The sequence below is a fragment of the Pteropus alecto genome, unplaced genomic scaffold (assembly GCF_000325575.1).
Source record: "Pteropus alecto unplaced genomic scaffold, ASM32557v1 scaffold50, whole genome shotgun sequence".
NCBI lineage: Eukaryota > Metazoa > Chordata > Mammalia > Chiroptera > Pteropodidae > Pteropus > Pteropus alecto.
This window is the reverse complement of record NW_006431918.1, coordinates 13,417,866-13,440,964: the sequence shown is the minus strand read 5'-3', so window position 1 is coordinate 13,440,964 and position 23,099 is coordinate 13,417,866. Positions and strand designations below refer to the sequence as shown.

Sequence of the window (23,099 nt, the reverse complement as noted above, 5' to 3'; positions counted from 1 at the left end):
CAGGTTGTACAGTCTATCCTGGGTGCTCAACCAGAGGCTGCATGTAAAACGGACAATGATCAGAGACCATTTTAAGTAGAACTCTGACCCACAACCTGTTCAGCAATTAGCCTGGAACAGTCAGTACTTGATCAGTGGCTTTTCTGTATTTTGCACCCCTGCCTTTTCGCTCCCAATGCAGGACCAACCACAGGCGGCCAAATTTGCTCCCCAAACCAACCACATAAGACACCCTGCTTAGCCTGCTTCCAGCTTCCTCTGCACCCCAACCTCCTCCAATCTCAGCACACCTGATGACTCTTTTTTTCACTGTAAAACTTTCCCACTCCCCTGCCTGCCTCTGAGTGTCTGCCAAGTACAACAGTGGCTGATGCCTTTGTTACAGCAAGCTCTGAATAAACCACCTCATTTGTTTCAGTCGTCTTTATTTCCACAAACCTCAGTACTCCAATCATGTCCAGTAGTTACTCTCATCCTGAACTTTCTGTATGCTAATTATCTCATTTGACTCTTTACTTCACCATGAGCTCCTTAAGGTAGGAGATATATCCAAGCATAACACTTGGCAAAGTGTTTGCCACATAACAAGTCTCTACCTACTTTTGTTGAGTAACACTTCTTGAAATGTGGACTGTGCTGGGCAGTGCTGGAACATTTGTTTATCCTCCCCACTTCGCAAAGCACTGTTCCTACAACCTACTGAAACACTTTTAGCACTCTATTGTAAAAAGCCAGCCTCCTATTAGTGTGAGATTTTTCTTGTTTTGTTTACCCTTGTATTCCCAAACCCAGCATTTAAGAAATATTTATGGAATAGCTAAGGCCTCTGAAGTCTAACATTAAATTCCAAATTTTTCAAAATGTCAATTATCTGGAAACTCAAGCTCAGGAGATAAATCTTTCTCCTAGCATCTGTAGAGTACAACTATCGTGCCTCTCTTAACTTCTAAGAGAAGCCCAGACTCACCCTTTCTGCATCCCACCTACAATTCTGTCAAGCAATATCCTCTCCTTAAACCCATCAGACACATGGACAAGTGGAGTAATTCTCACTGTTCGAGTCCCCACCCCTTCCATTTCAGTACCACTATTACTCATTTCACTCATTCTCTCACTTATGCTATCCCTTCCTTTCCTCCTTTCAGAATGAACTTGAAACTTCTTGTGAGAGCCACGTGGTAGCTGTCATTTCTGCTAGTTGTCACCGTTTCCACTTCACCATTTCTTCCACCCAGAACCCAGTCCGTGGAGCTCTGATGGTGCCGACAATAACCCTCATAACCCAACTGCTAGATGCTATTATTCTTCCCATTTTGCAAACTTTATTCAAGTCACTGATGTCAGAGAAATTATACGTCAGCTCCTGAGCAGAAAGAGTAGGCGTGAGGATTCTTCTTCTATATTACATTCTACAAACTTTTACACTGCTTGAATCTTTTGATGTCTGTAAAAACAAAACAAAACAAACAAAAACTCAAAAAAATCTAAAGAATAAGGATTTTCCTTCGCCTTCTTGGCCTTCTACCATTCTCACCCTGACAGCCTTCAACTGTGGGTTCATCCAGCATTCAATTTATTTTTGACCCTAAGCTACTGCTGGAAAAAGTCAGGAAATGGGGCAACTACCCTAATCTTCAGTGTGGCTCTATAACCCTTCCCTTGAACCCTAAGTGTCTCCAAACTCCCTCATAAGAGATGTTACAAACCTTCCCACTCCTCCTTTGTACCTCAAAACACCTCACCTCCAGCAAGTTTTCTTAGTGCCTATTTTCCTCTTCTCATCCCAGCCCAGTCATCTTTAAGTGTTGGCACTAGTGTGCTCTCTCCCCCTCCTGGTTTTTTCTCTCAACTAATCATATACAAATCCTCACATTACATCCATCCTTTAATAAGTAATCTCCCTCCCTGACCTTCTCTTTCTCATTCCCTTCACAGTCCTGAAGCACAGGAAACCCTCATCACTTTCACTTCCTTGGCTCTCATTCAGTTTCCAGACTGGCTACCACTCTGCACAAACTGCTCTCCTGAAGTTCATCGTGACTTTGAATTTGATCAGCTGCCAAATTCAAAGGTCTCTTCTCAATTATCCTATTTCAACTCAGCATAATTCAACCTTACAGACCATTAGCCTCTACTTGAATCCTCTTGTTATACTGCCTCTCTCATTGACTTCTTTCTTCTTTTGCCTCTTGAACAAAAGACTTTCTCTAGGGTTCCTCTGTGATCTCCATCTTTCCTTATGCTACATAACTATATAAGCTTTCCTGACCATCATGCTGAGTGAAGCTCCTGAATCTATGCCTCCAAGCCCAGCCTGCATTCATAAGGAGCCAGGCCTACTTGCTAATTATGTTGTCCCCACAGCTTAGGTGGTGTGCAGGTACCTCAAGCTCAATGTGTCTCCCACAATTTTCTGTGTCAGTCAAGGGGTGGCATCCTCCAGGTACCAGGTGTAGGCTTGAGCTACCTTCAGCTCCTCTCCCATCCCCATTCCCAGTCTCCACATCTAGTCAGCTGACACCTATGGAGCCCCTGCTCCTCGCATCTCTTTCCACTCTCACTACTGTTTCAAGTCCCATCACTTGTTTCCTTGACAACTGTAACAGCACTTTCCCCTGTTCTTTTCTACCGATCGTAACAGGCATATCCCACGTGCAGGCTGTGGTACCCTGCCCAGCCTCCATGTCTGCAGAACTTCTCAGCCCATCACCTCTTGTACTCTGGACCCACTGGACTGATAGATATTGGTCTGTCTGGGTACCATCTTTGCCCCTAGCTTATGCCTGGTATTTCCCCCTTATTTCATCTGGGTTAGAAAGGTAAATTTTGTATAATACATATCTTACATACACACACAACTGTGCATGAGTATACTCTTCTAGATATAAATAGCAATTTATTACTCAAATGGTATTTTCACAGCATCTGGTCTGGAAAAAAAAAAGTAATGCGAGATGGCCCCTGAAAGGTACAATGTTCTCCAAAACCCCTTTCAGCCTGTTATGGTCTGTACTGTGTCCCCCTGTAACCCCACCACCATCTCAAATTCGTATGTTGTAGCCCTAACCCAAAATGTGACTATATTTGGAGATAGGGACTTTAGAGAGGTAATTAAGATTAAATGAGGTCATAAGGGTGGGGCTCTGATCCAATAGGACTGGGGTCTTTCTAAGAAGAGACATAGGAGTGCCTGCACACAGAGAAAAGGCCATGTGAGGATGCAGGAAGAAGGCAGCTACAAGCCAAGGAAAGACCTTAGGAGAGAACCTTAGGAGAAACCATACCTGCTGCCACCTTGTTCTTGGGAATTCCAGCCTCCAAAACTGTGAGAGAATAAATGTCTGTTGTTTAAGCCCATCTGTGCTATCTTGTTAGTCAGCCCTAGCTAATAAAGTACAAAAGAATAGGCATATTTGTAAAGTAATAGGTAACTAAGGTACAACTGTGTAAGATATATAAATATGTGACACAAAGGAAATGTGAGGAAAGCAGGAAGAATTTACATTAGATAGAAGGAAGCAGAAAGGATTTGAATTAGGTAAGAGTACCATGACTACAAGGGGTTGTGGATAGCGGCGGTAAGCAATGGTCTGAAGGGAAAAGAGCAGTGAGGCACATTTGAACACAGACTCAGAGGGTGCTTGGAGAAGATCTGGATCCTCGTGCATTATAATAGCATTTTCTACACAGTGTTCCAAGGAATAGTAAAGATAAAATGAGTTCCAAGGTAAAACAAGGTTTGGAGACACTGGAGCAAACTAAAAGTTTGCACACCCCCTCTCCCTGCCCTGCCCTTTTAAGTGACTCCACCGAGCCACTGCAACAAATCTGAAGTGGCCACCTTCACAAAGAGCTCATTCTTTACAGTGTAAGAACCATTACTGCCAAATACAGGATGACAACAGAAAATAACAAAGAGCTTTTATTTTCACGTCCTAGTTTCTTCCAGCTATTGCTAACAGGACACTGTCTTTACATACCTTGATTCCTGCATTGTTCCATGTATGGTCACAAATATATCAGGAGGAAAGCAGTTTTTTCCTAAAGCCTATTGGGTACATGAGGAAGATGGCCAACTCCCTGGTTCCCCTCTTCTCCCCACCTTTTCTCCTGGTGTCTCCATCCCAAAGGAAAAGACCCAGGCAGGAGGCTGGATCTCGGCACAACCCTTGTGCTACTTTGTCCTCATCCCTGGATAAGGGATGAAGAAAGACAATTCTATGTTCCTGTTTCTCAAATGGAGAGTCTTAAACCAAACAATGTTTCAAAAACTGAACCAAACCAAACAGAGCAAGATTGGGGCACAGCTGTTTTCCACGGGTTTCATTTTCATTACCCTACTGTCGTCTGAGAGGGTTTGGCCTTGACTATCTTCATGACTCTTATCTTAGAGAAAAAGAATTTACCAACATTTGAAAAAAAAAAATCTAACCCTGTGGAAACTCTGCCTCAGACATAACTTCAGTGAGATGAATATTAATGGGACTGACACGCCCCTGATTCACCCTGCCCCTCAAATTCCATTCTATACCCAGTCCCAATCCCTGCTCACACCCACTTCTCAGCACTCAGGCATCATGGTCTCCAAAGGCTCTGTGAAGAAGGGGCCTGAGCACCTTAGGAGAGCTGGACCTGCTCTGGCTCATCAGGTGGCAGCCTGGGCTGGCACTGTGGGCACCACCAGGTGAGCCTCTGGAAGCCGCCTGGAGGTCCAAAGGCCTCCTTCATGACCTGGTGCCCGGCAGGGCATTGCTCTTTCTGGTAGATTTCCGTGTGCTGCTGTGTGCCCTGCATCTTGCCCTGAAGCCAGTGTGCACTGAACTCCACCACTTGGTCCACGAGGATCTCAAGCTGTGGAGGACTGAGGAGTGAACCAAGAGAAAGGGGATGGATCCCAGCTCTGTACAAGGCTTCATTCTTAATGATGTTCCCTGAAAGAAAGCAGGAAGAGGACAAGGGAAGAATAAAGGACACATTCACAATGAAACCAGTCCACAAAGTTAATAAAGTAAATGAAGCTGGTGTGACGGCGGCAGGGGAGGGCCTCTGCAAGGCCCGGAGCCAGCTCTGCTGTGCACCAATGACTCTTGGGTAAGTCACATAATCTCCGAGTCAATATCCCTATCTGCAAAATGGGCTTGGTAATGTTTACGTTTAAGGTTGTTGTGAAGATGAAATAAAACTCATGCACGGCCCATGTTATAGCAAGCACAATGGTTATCAAAACAGGCTCTGGAACCTCACTGCCTGGATTTAAGTCCTGGCTCAACCAGACCCTAGCTGTGTGACCCTGGCAAGTTCCTTAGCTTCTTTAGGCTTCAGTTTCCTTATCTGTTAAATTAGGATAAGTTACCTGGTTTTTGTGAGAAGTAAATGAGAATTCACACAGACACACAGACATATACCCAAAAATGCTGAGCACAGTGGTTGGTGCACACAGTGGTCAATAAGTATTAGCTGTGATTATTATTTAAAATATCAAGCATAATGCCTGAAATACAAAAAAGTGTTTAGGAGGTATTATTTTATTATTTTTCTATTCCTGCCTCATTCTCTGTAAAGCCAGCCTTGATCCCTCCTTCCAGAATCAATAACTCTCTTCAGAATGTTCTAACCGTGTACTTTCTTTAATCTCTGCGAGGCATTTATTACAGTCTATCTCAAGTTATGGTGGCCTGATTCAGGCTTATCAGGCCATTAAACAATAATCTCCTTAAGGAGAGAAGGTTGGGTTAGGCAGAAGGCAAGCATTCAGCATGTATGGGGTGAATGGATGAAATTACTGCCCTTTTCTAGAGCTGCATAATCACACTCACAGCCACATACAAAATTTCTCTCTAAAATTCACTGGCAGACTACCTGGATTCTTATCTCAGGCTGTACCACTTACTAGCGACATGTCCTCTGCTTTAGTTTCTTCATCTGAATAAAGGAAAAACTAGTAAGTAACTCCCCTACAGAAATAGCAGTAAGGTTGAAACCATATGCCTGGCACTTTAGAGTCACTTGAAAAAATGTTCGCTGTTATTACTACTGTTAAGAATAATGATTCGTTAGCAGGGCATTAGCTCTTGCTATAAATATCCTAAAGACCACTTCTGGAAGGCCCTTTGCTCCTCGAGGTGCAGGGGCTCCCTTGGTCCTAACATGAGGTGAGCTGTGCCTACAGCAGACAAAATCATGTCTTGGAGAAGGAGGTGACTGCCATCACCAGCTCACCCAATTGCCTCAATAGCCAATCACAGGTGCACGTACTGCCCCACTGTGGGAAATAAAAACGGTATATTCTTGTACTCCAGCCAATTAGCCACCCTAGTTTTCAAATCACTTAGCTCTTCACCCTCCCTCAAAATGCTCACAGTTTGCTCAAGACATCTGGACAGGGAGCAGGAATCCGTTTCTTCACTTGTGTTTTATAAGATCCTTATGTAGACCGCAGACATCTCTGCTTTGACCAGCAGGCAGCTCCATCTGCCCAAGAGCGGCCCCCGTTAGCAAATGCACTGCTCTCCATTAGCAAATTGCATGGCTTTTGGTTCCTAAGACACTGCTCAAGCACCTCCGGTGTGCCAGGCACTGTACTAGGCAGTGGAGGATTCAAGAGCAGACGAGACATGACCCCTGCGCTTTAAGAAGATACACAGTAATGTGGCTGTCAGGCAGACTACAACTGATAACGGAATTAGGGTATGAATTCTGAAACATGGAGGGAAGTTAGAAATTGCCTAATCTAATTCCCACAGTTTAAAAATAAGACTGAAGCTAAAGAGATTAAGTGATCACTTCAAGACTAGCAGTACTCATACTTGGGGTGGGTCTCAGTTTTGTGCCTCTCAGCCGAGTGACTTTTCTGTTAAATAACACTGTGGGGCTCATCCCTTTCCCATCAGTCATACCTAAGCCTGAGAAGTATCTTTGGTCCAAAAGTGTATAGCAGACAGGCTGCTCCTGGCCCAGAGCTTCCAAGGCTCGTCCTCGATGGAACTTTTCAGACAAGATGTCAGAAGTGGGTCTGAGCACAGGGGAAGAATGCCAAGACATTTGACAATTGTAAAATGCCAGGAAGCCGCCTCCGCCGAAGTGCAGCACCAACCTAGGAAGAAAGAAAAGATCAGAAGTGCATATGGTTACAACAGTATTGTCACATCACACGTCCATACAGCTCCCACTGCACGGTAAGGATTAACCTGGGGACACTAAGGTCCCAAAAGACAAAAGGGATGGCTCTGCCACAATTATAAACATTTCAGGGCTACGTGGATTTCAGGGCAATTAAAAGAAAACATATATATATAGCCCTTCATTTTACTGATAATAATAATAAGTGTTCACTAAAGACAACTTGGGACATATATAAAAGGTCTAAAGTTCAGGAAGTGTGGCTACTTGCACAAAAACAGGGCTTCACAGGAAGGACAGATAGATGGATGCTAAAGAGGTACCACTCCCAGTCTCAAGATTTACGGAGAAAGACACACCAGCACATACTCCCATGGCCTTCTTGAACTCCAAGGACAGAGAAAAAAACCTTAAGAAACAACAGCTACTATAAAATGATATTGAATGTCAACTGTAATTGAAAAATAACAAATAGACAGACAGAAATAATAGGTTATTCTGTAAAGGAAGATAATCGGGCCGGGATTGGACTCCACATCAGAAGGAGAATAAGATTCATGTACCTGACCTAGGTGGTATACTTACGCTAAAGTAAAAGGATGACTGTAGAGGAACAGGAACTCAGAAGAACATCCATGCATAGTATCTGAGGTAATTAATTACTCAAGGAAAAATACATACCCAATGGAAATTAAATCAGTGAGGATTTCAAGATAGGGGGAAATGAAAATGATGGGACACAATGAGCAGTGTTGGATTTTGTAATATTTATTATGAGATCTGAATGGATTATAATCATGATGGTGCAACTGACAACTATGACACAAGTTTTAGGAAAGAATTCTTGAAACGAAAGATGCCTATTTTCATATTAACTAGTTCTTAATATTAACTAGTTTAATTATACATAGTTAATAACTTAATATAGTTAATTAACAATCTGAAACTAAAATTCTAAGCTATCTCAGCAAATGCGGGAAATAGGGTGGATATGAAAGATAAGAAAGAGTGAAGTAGAAATATTTTAAAGGTCTTATCTCAGAGGAGTGAAGGAGAGTGAGCAAAAATCCAGATTCAATAATAAGGGAGAAGAGTTATTAATTTAATGTTATTAAGAATTTGATAGTTATTAACTTAGAAAAAAATACATGGATGATTTAAAGACAAGATTATTACAATGGAATGAAGATAAACAGCAGTACTTCCAAATAAACATGGGTAAAAAAGGCAGAAAGAAACTTGATAAATCCAACAAAAGAAACGAGGTATAATAAAATGGCAAATGGAAGAAAATCCAAATACCTCACTTCAAAACAACCAGTTTCAGTTTGAGTTTAAAGAGATACATCTGCTTCACTGTTTATAAGAAACATACCAAAGTAAGTGCAAAAACATGCCTACAACTAAGTGACAAAAGATCGAAGGGTGGGCTAGCAGGACACAGAGTGGCACTATTAAGAAAAGCAGAATTCAAGACCAAAGGCAAAGAGAAGGTATGTTATTCAACAATGAAGCTGCAAAGAACCTATGAGAGTCAGGGCCTTAGTGCCTGGGACGGCAGGGCAGCAAAACACGGAAACAAAAATGCTTAGTAAGACACGGAACAACTTTATAAAACCACGAAAATACCCTGGGGGACTTTAATGCTCCTCTTCCCAAGTTTGGTGTATTAAGTAAACAAAAAATAAGCAAAGACAGAGAGAATTTGAGTCGTCAAAGCCATAACCTGTTCTTAATATTTACAGAATATTTTACTTTTAACAAGCATACTTTCTTCACTTATGTATATAAAGTATAAGCAAAGATCAATTATGTGTTTGGCTACAAATCTTAATGCCAAAAGTAGAAAATTTACAGGCTTTGATCATAATCCTGACCATAATCTAATAAAAAAGAATTACAAAACAATGACTCCAAACATTCATACTTTTGGAAAATTATCTCTGTGAAAGAGTATTTCCTAGAGTATATGAACTAATATTATTTATTTGAAAGACCAAAGTAGAAAAAACTCTCACAAGCCTAATTAAGGAAAAAAAATGGGGAGATAACACAATACACAAAACATGAAAAGTGAGAAAGGAGACATAACGTGACAAGAAGAGATTTAAAAAATGATATGTGTTAACTCTGTGAAAATAAATTCGAAAATCTAGGGGTGGGCCTTATTGGTGGAAGAGCATGTAGATCCCATAGCTGGAGACTGTTTCAGGCATTAGCTTCAGGCAATGAGAGGTTTGCTAGGGGTTTTTGAGAAAGCTCTCCTTGCTCATTTGAATATCCAAAATTGACCCTCTCTCTTCCTCTTTTCTCTTTCCTTGTGTCAACATAGGGCCTGCAACTTCAAGAGCCTGTTGGTCTAAGGACAAAACCAATATGTGGGCAAGTGCAAAGACAGGAAAATCACAAGAACATGAAGCTAAAAGCTGGCAACTGAGTCAACACCAAAGCCCACCCTCCCTCTGAACTTCCAATTATGTGAATAAAAAAATCTCCTCCCCATTTACGCCAACCAGGGTTATTTTTACAGTCCAAAGCATACTACTGGCCCTACATCATATCGTAAAGAAAGACTACAGTTCTGAAAATAAAAAATTATTATGAGACTTTAGAAAATAGAAAAGAAATGTGACTTTTGGGTAGAAGGGGCTTTCTTTAGCAAGAGGGGGAAAACTTAAAAACTATCAAGAAAAATACTGACCATTGACTACCTAAAAATTATAAATCCTGAATATCAACAGGCACAGACACCACCAAGAGACACAGACTGGAAGCAATACCGGCACCACACATCACAAAGGCTGACACACAATAGTCCAAAAGCCCCTACGAATTGATAAAAAGTACACAAAAAACCCAATGCTAGTGAGAATTCAGCTAAGCGAACACTTCTGCGAAGTCATAAGAATGTTCACTGTCTTTGACCAGCACTGACCCTTCCGAGGATGCATGTCCAGTAAGGAAATAATCCTAAACATGGATAGAAGTTTATGCGCTAAGGCAGTCTCAACATGAAATAGATTAAAAACTGGGACAATTCTGACCCTAAATTCAGAGTGTAACTTGTCAAGCCATACTGCGTTCTTCACAGACCTCCCGCCCTCCAGGGCCATGTGTGTTGGGAAGGTTCCCCTCTCGTGGAAGCTGCCCCAGGAGGTGACCATGTCCCTCTGAGCACAGACCACAGACTATTTCCTATGACGGGTAAACAGAGAAGTGCGTTCTCTCCCCTGGGAAGCGGGTTGCTGGAGAGCCGGTGGGACAGCCACCTGAGTGCACCCCCTGAGTGTGCCACACAGCGGGGGCCATGTTGAACATGGCAGACCCTGCAGAGATGCAAAGAGACATAGCCCGGGGTTCACTCCACCACACGATTACCTCGGAATGGGGTCCTTCCAGTCACCCCTCTTGTTTGGTTTCTTCGCTCTGGAGAACTCGTTCGCCCGAACGCTGCCAAACAAACCAAACCGGACTTGCAGCCACCTCTCAGTACCTCCTGCAGGGCTGTCTCCCCCCAAACACTCCGAACCATTGTCTCCACTGGGGACAACAGGATTCAGGGACCGGGAGGACTGGTCCGAGATTTTCTGGCTATCACACCCAAAGGTCTGCTTCTGGTCCCCGGCCTCTTCCTTCTTTTCTAGAGGCTCTGGCAGTGGGTTGTTGCCAGGGGACCCGGTTTCTTCATCTAGATCAAATCTAAGGAATAATTCCTTTCCATGGACCTAGAAACAAAATGAACATGATCTAAGCCTTTGCTTATTGTCTCATTTGTGTCCCCCCCACAATATGACAGTATCTGGAGGTGGGCCATTGAAAGGTGATCAGGTCCTGAGGGTGGAGCCCCCATCACTGGGGTAATGCTCCCCACTTCCCATTTATTGTGACCTAACTGCTTTGCCTGTGTATATACAGGACATACCTTCCAAATTCAATCCTCAGTTCCTGAGGGGCAGGGACCGACTGACAGAGACGCACTGAGAAGGCCACCTCCCTCAGATCTCTAGGGCTCCCGCACCAGTTTCTGCCTTGGTTTACTGGAAAACCAGCTCCCAGGTCTATCTCAAGGTTCCCTTGCCACACATCTTAGGCCCACTCAGTCTTGTAGTAAACATTCTCTGAGAGGAGCTCTGTGACAGCATGTGCTAAGTGCCAGAGACAGAGGGACATAATCCTGCAAATGCAAACCTTGTGGGACTTGGACAAAGAGTCCAAATGCTCTCATAGGAAGAGCATGAACCTAGAGGTCAGGCAGCCAGAGCTCCAGTCTCTGCCCCTCGCTAGCTATGTCAACTTGGGCTAACTGTCCTGCTCTCTGAGCCCTGGTCTCCAAATGCAGAAACCATAAAGGAAGAGCTACAAGACCTCTTCCAGTTCTAATCAAGATCATAACCTGTGTGTGGGGGGAGAGGGGGAGGATGTGTGTGAAGGGCAAGGTGGAAGTAGAACTCTTATGTACCAGGCATAAAGTCTACTTAATACAACAATTTTAACTGATAGGTGGTTTATCCCCATTTTATAACTGTAGAAAATAGAGCTAAGATTAACTAACATGCTTAGGAGCACAGAGCTAAGAAGCAAAAGAGCTTACTTATTTTTTCTACAGCCAATTACCATATGCCTTCGAAGTGCCAGGCACTCAGCTAAGTGCCAGCAATATAAAATAGATGAGGATACAGCCCCTAACCTGTTTATCCGTCTCCTCCACTTAAGAGGCAGGACAAATTTAGCGATGAGGGTCCAACAGGAGAAAGTAGGTGTGCTGGAAGCACAGAGCAGGCCCAGGGCAGGCTTGTCAGAGAATGTGATGGTAAAGCTAAACCCAGAAGACTAGGAATCACCAAGGTAACATGAGGGGACAGAAATGGGGGCAGAGTTCGGAGAACAAGGAAGACTTGCTCAAGCAGGAGAGCAGGTCAAAACCACGGTTAAGAACTGTTAGAGGAGCTTTAACAGTCGTTCAATATGATTGAAGAAAGATTTGGGGCAGGGTAAGACGCATGCATGCTAGAGAGGGAGGCATGAGTCAGACCACAGGAGCCTGGTGAGCCCCTTGCAGGAATTCTGACTTAAGGCTCATGCCAACGGGAAAGGAGGCATGAGTCAGACCACAGGAGCCTGGTGAGCCTGACTTAAGGCTCATGCCAAGGGGAACCCGGGAGGAACCTAGATCAGAAGAGATATGCTCTTTCCTTACAACCTTGCTGGCCCCATGGGGGTAAATACGGTTCCCAACCAAAGGTGCACATCAGAGTCAGCTAGAGTGATCAGAATCACTCTGGACTCCCAGAATCTCCAGCTCGTGCATCTATACTTTTTATGGTTCCATGGGCCACTGCGATGCCCAGTTCTGGCTGAGAAACACCAGACCGAAGGAAGAGGAGCTGTGTGGAGTCCTTGCATGGTTGTCTTGGGCTCAAGGAAGTGATGGCATGGAAAGTCTTCAGGATTCTAGAGGAGGCACAGGATGTGCTGATAGAGCCTGTACCCCTGTGTGAGGTATGAGCAAGCCCTCCAGCAGATAAACTCACCTGGGTGTCCTGGAGCCACAGGGATTGGAAGGCAGCAGAGTTCAGCTTCTTAATGCTGCCTCCTATCTTGACCACCTGCTGCCCCACAAATGGGGAGATCAAATGGTGAAACTTCCTCACAGACGGTCCTTCTGGCATCCCTGCAGGCAGATATGGGGCAAAGAGGCTATTGACTTAGCTAGTTTCTGGCATTTCAAATGGGTGCCAAGCTCCAAGCTTTCGAGTTTTTATTTATTTATTTATTTATTTGCCACCCATTTTAACAGTATATAGCCAAAAAGGGAGTAGCTGGGGGGGGGGGGTCAGATTAAAGAGGGGACCAGCTGCACCAGCTTCCCAGTAATGGTTTTCCTTTCCAGAGCCTCTCGCCCTTCTTTACGTAGCAAACACTTATTAGGCACCAGCACTGTGCCCTCCACTATGATCCTGTGGCAGCTTGAACAGGAGCAGGCCCTTGTTATTTTTCACCTGGACTGTGGCCCCTAACTCATCTCCACACTTTCTCTGTCCTCCCTCTTTGCCCCAACAAAACCAATTGTTCCAACCCACTGCAGTTGATTTACTTCCCGCTTTTAGGAGAGTTGTCAAGGTAGAGAAGACTGGAGTGTAAGACACAGAAGTGGATCTGGCCCTCCCAGGACCACCCCGCTAGTAAGGGTGCTGTGTATGTGACCATAACAGTGCAGGGCTCAGAAGTATGACAAGTGCAGACACAGGGTCATGTTGGTTCAGAGGAGGGAGAGGCTACATACAGCTTATTCACAAATAATTATCCCTTGTAACAGAAACAGCTGGGGTTCCACTTTAACCCTGATCTCTCCATATCTCCCTGCCTCAATCAGCCAAGTTCACTGAGAGCTTGTGTATGAGGCATTCAGGTGTTTGAGTCTGAAAGGTCTGCACCCTGGCTTCTCCCACACAGGAGTTCCCCATACCCTTACCCAGGGCATACTACTTACCCATCTGTTTCTTCTCCTGCACAAGATTCTATAAGTAATCATAAAACCCGAAGAACTAAGTAGGTACCTGGCACGGTGGTGGCTATTGTATTTCGGCAATTAAAACACATCTTTAAACCTCTTAAATGGGGATGTCCCTTACAATGCATGCTTTCTCGTACTTTAGTAAGCACATTCGATAATGTGTATTTTAAATTTGATGGTGCTTTAGAGTCGCTAAAATGTAGTAATTCTCCTAATCAGACCTTCAAGGCACTTGCTGGGCTGCAAGGAGACTTGCAACTGACCTTAACCTCAACCAGCTCTCTGACCAGGTCATCTCCAACAGAGGTAGCTTCTGGAAAAGCCTCTCTCTGACATGCACCTACCTAATCCTTAAAGTATCTCACCTGGCTGCATGTTTCTTTTAGGCATACTAAAAGAAAACTGGGCTAGTTACCTCTATCATAGTCTTAAAAGATTAGAACCAGAAGGGACATATTTTGATGGGGGAACCATGCCTGCCCTCAAGGCTTCTCTCTCAAGGCTGGTTGATGGCTCACTAGCGGACCACGCTGAAGGCTGGAGAGGAGAGGGGCGTCATCGTCGTCCTCCCTTTTCTGGCAAATCACTCACTGCCGGAGGGAAAGTCTAAAATGGCTGCTTTCCCCTTCTTTCTTCGGGCAATGTGGGGTGAAGGTGGGCGCAGAGACAGGACTGAAAGGCACTCGGAGAGCCTCCCGGAGGGAAGGGCAGGGAGGCACAATGATAAACATACCCCCGAAAATAAGATTCGGCCAGAGGTTCCGTAAGGGACGCTTCTAAAATGATCCATAATTGAGTGTTCCTGCCGGTAACCAGGAGACGACCACGCGCGCAGGCGGTAAAGCTTGGGAAGCCGTGCGCTGTGATGGGGGCTCCGCGCACGACCGAGGACGGCGGCGCGCTGTCCTCTAAGCACCGCGCGGGCTCCGCGGAGGGGCGGGCGGCTGCACTCACCGGCTCCGGGCCCGCGGCCTGCGGCGTGGAGCTAGGAGAACTGGGCGTCCAGCGTCCGCGCGGGGACCTGCCCTAAGGGTGGGCGCGGAACGTTGTCCTAAGAGCCCAAAGTGGGAGGCGGGGAGAAGCTTGAGGTTCCGCTCTCGGAGGTGGGCCGGGGCGCTGTGTTGGGTGGGCGGGTGCAGAGCGACACTCCGCCCCTCGGGGGGTGCGCAGGTGGCGGGGCTCTGACGTCAGTGGGTGGGCACAGGGCTCTGTCCCGGAGGGGCGAGCTCTCCGCAGGGAAGGTGTCGACACCGCTAAAAGCTACGGCGGGGGGTCGGGGTTAAAGGGCGGGAGTGGGAGAAGGGCGGAGGGGGACGTGTATTGTCTTACAAAATCAAACGGTTATAGAGAAAAGTTGATAAGTTACTGAGAACTTTGGCTGGTTCAGGCAAAGGCAAGCCTTTGAGTTGATTTTGCTCGGCTTCCAAGCCTAGCGAGGTCATTGTGAAAGAAAACACGTTGTCAAATTCTCGTGACAGTTTAAAGGGTGGGATCTTTTACTTTATATATAATTTGAATATTGTTATTTGAATTTTTACCATAAGCAAATTTGCCTTAAAAGTGGTATTTGTATATCGGACGTTGTATTTCAAAAAATGTAAAAGGTAAACTAGTAGACTAAAACAGTATGTTCCGTCGTTCTTTAAAGAGGATGAGGAGCCAGCGTGAGAGAACAGGCACCATGGTCAAGAGCTGAGAGGGCCCTGGGGAGAACTTGGCCAGCGCAGGGAGACAGGCCAGTCCCTCCTCAGGTGATGTCCTGCTGACTGAGAGATTGAAGTACAGGTGGCCTTCTACTGAAGGGGCTAGGACAGGAAATGAGGAGAGAGGAAGGCTGGGGAGGCGTTGGGTACAGAGGGTCCTCAGCACTGAGGAGCCCTAGAGAGACAGGATGAAGTTTGTGGGCATGGAATTTCCAGGAGGGATCTCCTGAGAGCCTTCTGGTCTCCCTCTTCCTATTTCTGGCCTGTTCTGGAGACAGGTAATTTAACCTTTTTGTAACTCAGTTTCTTCATTCGTAAAATGGAGTGAAATGCCTATTTCACTGGGCTACTGTGCGATTTATTGAGATGAGTCACATCAATTCCTTATCACTGGGGCTGGCATAAAGTAATAGCTCAGAACATTTTAGTGATTATTATTGTTTGCCTCCTGGATTCAGGGCACCCCAAAGCCCACAGGAGCCTGGGCCTCAGCACTATGAGAGTCAGCGGCCAACTTTGTAAGGGCCACGGAGCCAGTTCTTCTCTCTTCTTTTGTACTCCCGATTTCTCCAACAGGGTTAAAGTTAGAATGCATGTGAAAATCGATTAAAATACAGCTGCCTCCACAACAGCAAGAAAGGAAGTGAAGAAGAAAAGCAGTGGGATCCGGTGGAGAATCAAATTGCCGAGGGAAGAGTTTAGGAATTCTGAATCACATCGAGAGTGTTCATATATCTCTAGAGGCTCCTGGGTCAATTCCAGTTGCTCCTCTTTTGTACAGTAAGCCCTATTCCTTAATGGTTCCAGGTCCTTATTTCATCATGTCTAAATTGGGAGAGTCGGAGAACGTGGAACCGAGGATCCTGCCCAGTTTCTACAAAGACCTTGAAAGACTTTCATTTCGGAGTGGGACCTAGACCCAGGCTGTGCAGGGTTTCCAGCTTTGAGGTGTCCACTCTTTAGGAGAGGCAGGGGTAGGAGTCAAATAGGCATGGTTTGAATCCTGATTCTGTACATATTAGTTCTGTGACCTTCAGCAAGTTACGTAAAATCTGTGGGCCAGTATCTTCTTTGTGTGCAAAATGTGGTTGCGATGATATGCAAATATTTTATGTGCATATGTAAAGCTACTAGCAGCAACTGATGTGCGGTAGTGCTCAATAAGCAGTAGGTACTTTTTTAGCAGAATTTCTGGACTGATCTCAGTTTGCTTGAAAAATCAGGCTGTTCCATTCTGAAGGGCTCAAGAAAGAGTAGGAGAGTGCAGGTGCCTCCATGTGGTGAATGTATTAACTGCAAGACAAGACAGTACCTTTATTCCAATCTCAGGGCCTCCCTAATGAGGGTATGATACAGCTCAGTAAGTGTCGCTCTTCCTTGTGTCAGCTCTGTGGCCTTGGATAAGTTCCCTCGATGGTGGTGGGACAAGAGGACTTGGGCCAGATAATATCTGAGACCCCCTCATGATCTGTAGATGAGTGAGGCATGGTCTCTCAGTCCTTTTTCCTAGTGGAGTTCAGTTTTCTTTCCATCCCATTCTACTCTTCCAGGCTAGTTATTGGAAACGTTAGCAATGCTAACTTCCCCAAACCCTTAGCAGTTTATATCCTGTGACCCCACTGTACTCCTATCAACCCCAGACCCTTACCCTCCTGTGAGGAGTGGGGATTCCTCAGCCCTGTCCTCATGTGAACAGCTAGATTTTAGGCTGCAGGACTTCTCAGGAGCCTAGAGCAGTTCCAGGGGTCTTGACAGCTGCCTTGGGACTGTTCAATTGTTTGACTTCATAGCTAAATGGGAAGATATACTCTGGGCCCAACTTGTCCCACCAAGTGCCAGGACACCCTAGACAGAGCTGATCTGCTCAGTTTGACCAACACAGCCTTGCAGCACTGAACTAAACCAAGGCCTAAGAGCAGGAATTCTTAGCGTGGGATATATGGAGAAATTTTCAGAGTTCCTAAAACCTCTACAATAGTGAGTGGTGTGCAAAAACCTCGAGCTACATGAACTTTTTTGGGAAAACGGGCATGGCTTTTGTTACATTTTCAGAGAGGTCTATGACCCCAAAAGTTAAAAAACCACTGTCCCAAAATTGCAGAAATGACTTACTTCAAGCATGCAAGCATGCAGGATCCTACAGGAAGCCTTGGAGGTATTCCAGTTCCATAATCTGCAGTCCCTCCCAAGCCTCAACGCAGCTGGGTATTGAGGAAGACACTGCAGTCATTTGATGGATTTAAGAAAATGCACCAGAACTAAAGCATCACAGGCTGTCCTCTTCAGTGTGGCAGCCACAGAAGACCTGAAAATGTTTTGCATCACTTCTGCTTCCTTTGCTAGAATTGGCTTTCAGAGCCTAGAGACCATTTTTCAATAGCTCTTCACTGATAACAAGTTTCTATATGTTGAAGGGGCACTTAGAATTAAGAGTGGTGACAAAAACTGGTCAAGTGATATAATTCTGTTTTGGGCCCCAAACTAGATGTGGCTAAGAAGCGATAAGCCTGGTTCTCTCAGGCTAACATCAGGAGGTTCTACAGGGCGTGCCAACGTGTTTTTTGCAATGGCTGCAATACTGGTGACTACTTTGAGAGACAGTTCTCATTTGGAGGTACAGCTTCTGAAACCCTTTAAACCTCATTACTCAGGTCACAATAAAGATCATTTTCCTCTTGGAGAGTAGCAATCGGGAGTCTCGAGAAGGATAATTTTCCAGTCTTGGGGCCCTGAAGTTTCATCTGCACTGACAAGCATGTAAGACTCAGAGAGAAGGGACCCACTTTCTTCCAACTCAGGATTTCAGAGCTGCTGGCCCACAGTCCGGGATGCTAGACCTAATTCCATGGGACTCTAATCAGAGGAGGAATGATAAATCTAAATTTTTTACGTCTCTAATTACAATTCATTTCATCTGAGCAAATCCATTTTAGAGAAGATAGCACAAGACACGACAGTCATTGTGAGAGGCGTCTGCTAGTATTGTCTACTAGTATTGAGCTTCTGAATTAACTCCTGATCAGATTCTCTGGTCAGGAATTTGTAACTTCCCAGTGATTAAAAATCCCTTAGAAACCCAATAGGAAGACATCTGTTTCTCAGGTGAATTGGGGCCACCACGGTGGGACAGAAGGCAATCACCAGAGAGCAGGGAGGGGATGGAGTGTGTGTGAGGGAGTGTGTGCGTGTGGAGGGGGGGTCCCATTTTTCACCTTTCCCTCAGGAAGAGACCTCCCCATGTAGGGCCTGCAACCACTTCTACAGCCTGGGCCCAAGAGCATGGAGGCCTCACAGACTTTTCCTGATCCTTCTGTTGCTGTTAAGCCAGAGCACAGCTGTGTGCTCAGCTCTCTCCATAAAATTGAACCCACCATCTCCCAGGCTTCAGCCAGAAGAGCAAGCTAGCAATGCACAGACCAAAAGAAAACTGGACTTTGAAAAACTAAGTAGATCTGTCTTAATGTCATTTTTACTTGGATTATTTAGTTCTCCGTGTTATAGAGGATCCTTCTGTTGCTGTTAAGCCAGAGCACAGCTGTGTGCTCAGCTCTCTCCATAAAATTGAACCCACCATCTCCCAGGCTTCAGCCAGAAGAGTAAGCTAGCAATGCACAGACCAAAAGAAAACTGGACTTTGAAAAACTAAGTAGATCTGTCTTAATGTCATTTTTGCTTGGATTATTTAGTTCTCCGTGTTATAGTTTTTTGTTTTGTTTTGTTTTGTTTGCAGTGCTATCACTGCAGCTACTAGATGAAAGAAAAAAGTCACACTGGAATCAGAGTGGTAAAGGAGTAAAGGACAGCCGCACTGCCAGGAGGCTGCGGGTCAGAGGCATCGGTACCTGGAATGAAAACAAGTGTCCGGGCTCAGAGAGACCTCAGTGAAACAGATTCCTGGAGGTTCCACCTCCCAGGCTAAACCCTGTTGCTCTGAGGCTTGTCCTTGGTAGGATGATGGCATTTTTGTGTTCTAGCTTCAAGCAGGGCAAGGATGCACTCTGAAGCATTGTGTCCAATGTCAGGAAATGATTAAAAAACCCAAACCAAACCACCTCCACTCCAAAAGAGCTTTCCGAACGGCTGTTTCTCATGCCATTCTCAGCATCCTAGTCAGTGTGTCAAGTTCTGGGTTGTGGGGTGAGGAGGATCATCCAAACATGAAGATGTTCACTCCAGTTCAGAAGTCTGCTTTGACATTAAGAAGGCAGGAGGGAGCTGAGGCCTCAGAGAGGAGCACCTGGGTTTCTGGGATGAGAAGGGACCATGTTGAATTGTGGATCTGGAGCCACCCCATCCCACCCCCCAACTCCAAGGAAGCGTTTTGTAGGCCAGAGGGTGACTTGGGTGGAGTGATGGAAGAATCCCATGCGTCTCCTACACCTCGGGTCTCCGACCAGATGTGCTGATCTTCTCATGTCTGCCAGTGAGCACCTTGGAGGCCCAGCTCAAAAGCAAGGGTCATTTGGGAGCGGGGGCTAAAGTACAGCAGGCTGCTAACAAACTCTTTGACCCTAGGCAGGTGCCTTTTCCATAGACTCTTTACCACACTCTTAGTTTTGCAGAGTAACAACACGTTCACTGCCTCTTGCTTCCCAACAGGGGCTGTGTGTCCCCCCTGGGCCAGAGGTAAGCAGAACTTCTTGGTAGATGCTTTCCAAAGCATCTGCTTGGAATGGTCTGTCTTCCCTTAAAGATTTGGGGGGAAACACAGCCTTTTTTAAAAATAAAAACCACCCTACATATATATATGCATATATATTCAGTGAGCATAAACTTATTTTCACTACTGTCAACCCAAATGAAACATAATCACAGCTCAATCTGCTACTACTCACCCTTAAAGGCATTCAAAAATAAAATATTAAAGATTAATGCTCTCCAACTATTAAAATGATTTGACTTGTGCTTCAGAAGATTTTGTCATAGCAAGAGGTGAGCCTGGAAGGGAATGTGGATGATTTCTTAACTTGGATACAGGCACACTGGCTGCTTCACTCACCAGATTAAGCCGGACATTTATTCTGATGACACCATCGTTGCCAGCCTACCACCTCCCACATCCTTCTCCCAGCCACTTCCCAACCATCTGGGAATTGCATATCAGAATCAATGTCCTCTGAGGATACATTCTATTTGGAAAAGCAACCAAGTCTTGTGAACAAAGAAGCTGAATCAAGCTGGATTATACCAACTGGGGTAAAGCACAAGTTATGACTATGTAAAGAACGAGGTCAGCTTTCCGGTATTGTATATAATTTTGTCCTGGAAGTCATTCTTAAATGGAAGTGGCAAAGCGCTTCCAGCAAAGACCTCATCATCAGAAAACGTGCTTCCCACGGCCAACATAAATGCTGGTAGGTTTTATTTTTGGTCTTGAGCCCTTTTGTTACTCTTAGTTGCTAAAGTTACCTGCCACACATCCTTGTGGATGGTCACTACGTTTAAGAGGTTTGGTTATTCTTCAGCAAATGTAAAAGCTTTTCTGATTTACACAGAAGAATGGTCGTTATAGTTTTTTTTCTGACCTGCTCAAACATTACAGGGGTGCCGAGAAAAGTCAAAGGCTACCAGTTGCCCAATGGGTCTGGCATAAGTCAGTTGAGAGAAGACAGAAGCCACCACGAACAGTTCTGAGTGGAGCGGATTTGCTTCTCTGGGTCCCTTCCCACAGGTTCCGAGTCAGGGGGTGTTTGGCTAATCTGTGGAGCTCTTGTTTTGCCGAGGAAGGGACATGTCCAGGCTGAAGGCAGAGCCAAATTGCTCGGAGCACTGGAGAGGCCAAGTTCCACCCCCACCCCACTTTTAAGATGAAGCAATCATGCAATTCTGTGGCCTAGGAAGGCATAGACAAATAAGGCGGAAGTTTTCATCTCTTCTACTACTGGTGGGGAGCATCCCTTACCCCTCGAGGGCTTGTTTGGACCAGACCATGAAGGATAAGTGAACCGGGAAGTGGAGAAGTGGGAGAACACCTTGGGGGCCCCTCCAGCACGTGCATGAACTCAGATGGGCTAGAGAGATCATTGCCCCACAGTTTGCCTCATGCTCCAGCTCCGGTGTTCCCACGGGGAGCTCTAAAAATGGCCCTCCCTCATTGGGTGACAACTGTTGGGCCACGGGGACTGTAGTTGATGGCTGGTCCAACCCTCTCTTAAAAAACCAAAGGCTAGAGTTTACCTGTCAAGGTCAAAAACTATTCAGTAGCAGGGCCAGGATGTGTTCCTTTCGCTAGTCACCATCACTTACAGAGGAAGTCCTGACCAACTGCCAAAAATAAATGAAGGGAGAAAATGGTTTTAGATGCAGCCTGTGAGCAGATCAGTGAAGGAGCCTCCGTGGCTGAAGATTGCCTTGCAGAGGGCAGCAGCGAAGCTTCTGTTTGATTGATTGATTGATTTAAAAGAGGAGTACAGATAAATTTATTAGTTAAATACTGATTTTACAGCCATTTCACCTTAAGACAATGTTAACAGGTTTGTGGGGTAGGGAAGGTATATGGCCTTCATGAAAGAAAGCAATGTAAATGATTAAAACAGAATCTTGGTTTAGAGATAGTCTCTGCTACAGCCTAGAGGATTTTTGGTTGAGGGGGCCAGGTGTTTTGGGGTAGGACGTAGTAAGGCCACAGTCTGCTACAGCTCTGTCGATAAGGAGGACATGGAAGGAGTCTTCGTGAGCCCCATGAAGAAACGGCAACATGGAGAGGAGAAAGTGGCCAATTCCAGACCAGCACAGAGCTCTAGAGCCCCCGGCCACCTCCGTGTCTTCTATTGGTCACCGTCCTTCTTTCCATGAGTTTTGTTTTGTTGTGTTTGTTTGCTTTGAATGTATGTTGCTTTTCACCTTGTGAACGAGAGATTTCTCCTGGAGAAAGGACGCAGGTGTGGGTCCTCCGCTCGTGGCAGAGAGGCGCCCCTCGGCAGAACCAGGGCATCAGCAAGATCCGAGGGCAAGCGAGTCAGCATCCCCGGGGAATCCTGCCTCCCCAGCTCCCCAGACAGCGCCTGCCCCAGCCCCAGCCCCAGCCCCAGACAGGGTCCACCAGGCAGTCTCTCCGGAAGGATCTCCCTCCAGTCTTAGACGGGTACCAGTCAAACTTGCTTTAGCAGCAGGATCTATTTTGTTCTTACTCAGAACCCCGTGTGTGGGATGGGGTGGAGGCAGGACTGGGGGGGCAGGACGAGCTTGAGGGGAGCTGCTGTTTGGCTAATCTGTGGAGCTCTTGTTTTGCCGAGGAAGGGACACGTCCAGGCTGAAGGCAGAGCCAAATTGCTCAGAGCACTGGAAGGGGCTTTTAGTTTCAGAGGCCTTGGGGTGAAGAGAAGGAGAGCGACGAGGCTGTGAGCTGGGACAGGGAACGTGGGGAGGCCAAGTTCCAAGCTGCAACTCTGCCGACGCAGCCCCCTGTGGTGGGTGACACCGCCTGTCCTCCATCTCCCTACGGAGCACCCAGTGACACCGGCGGTATGCCTGACATCTCTGGAGTCAAGATTCAGTATTGAGGAATGCAGGGGGTGTGCAGAGCCTGAAGGGGAGTGTTGGGCAAAGGTAGCTGATGCCCGAAGGGGCCTGTCACATCCAAATGCATGTCAAACAGGTGCCCTGGCTCAGGCTGGAGAAGGGGTCCCAGTGCCCTGACGCTCCACCTGCCCTCAGATCCGGGGTGCTGGGAACTCAGCGGAAAAACCACCATCTTGGGCCATAGTGGTGGAAAGGCAGGGGAAGGACTTCTCATCTCTTGTCAGGGGTGGAGTGGGGCAGAA

The 23,099-nt window shown here is 45.9% G+C and overlaps 1 protein-coding gene across 2 annotated transcripts; it reads right to left on the bottom strand.

Moving 5' to 3' along the window:
• Positions 1–3,896: 3,896 nt before the first annotated feature.
• NEIL2 (nei like DNA glycosylase 2) lies at positions 3,897–14,760 on the bottom strand. 2 transcript variants are annotated; one of them, XM_006906302.3, is made up of 5 exons: positions 14,367–14,760; positions 12,651–12,790; positions 10,498–10,844; positions 6,897–7,093; positions 3,897–4,931 (listed from the first exon to the last, which is right to left on the bottom strand). In XM_006906302.3, the coding sequence occupies exons 2-5, from the start codon at positions 12,786–12,788 to the stop codon at positions 4,618–4,620; spliced, it is 996 nt and encodes a 331-aa protein (XP_006906364.1). In that variant the 5' UTR covers positions 12,789–12,790; positions 14,367–14,760; the 3' UTR covers positions 3,897–4,617. The 2 variants fall into 2 exon arrangements, with proteins under 2 accessions (XP_006906364.1, XP_006906363.1); XM_006906301.3 differs by having other exon boundaries at positions 14,588–14,760.
• Between the last annotated feature and the right edge of the window lie 8,339 nt (positions 14,761–23,099).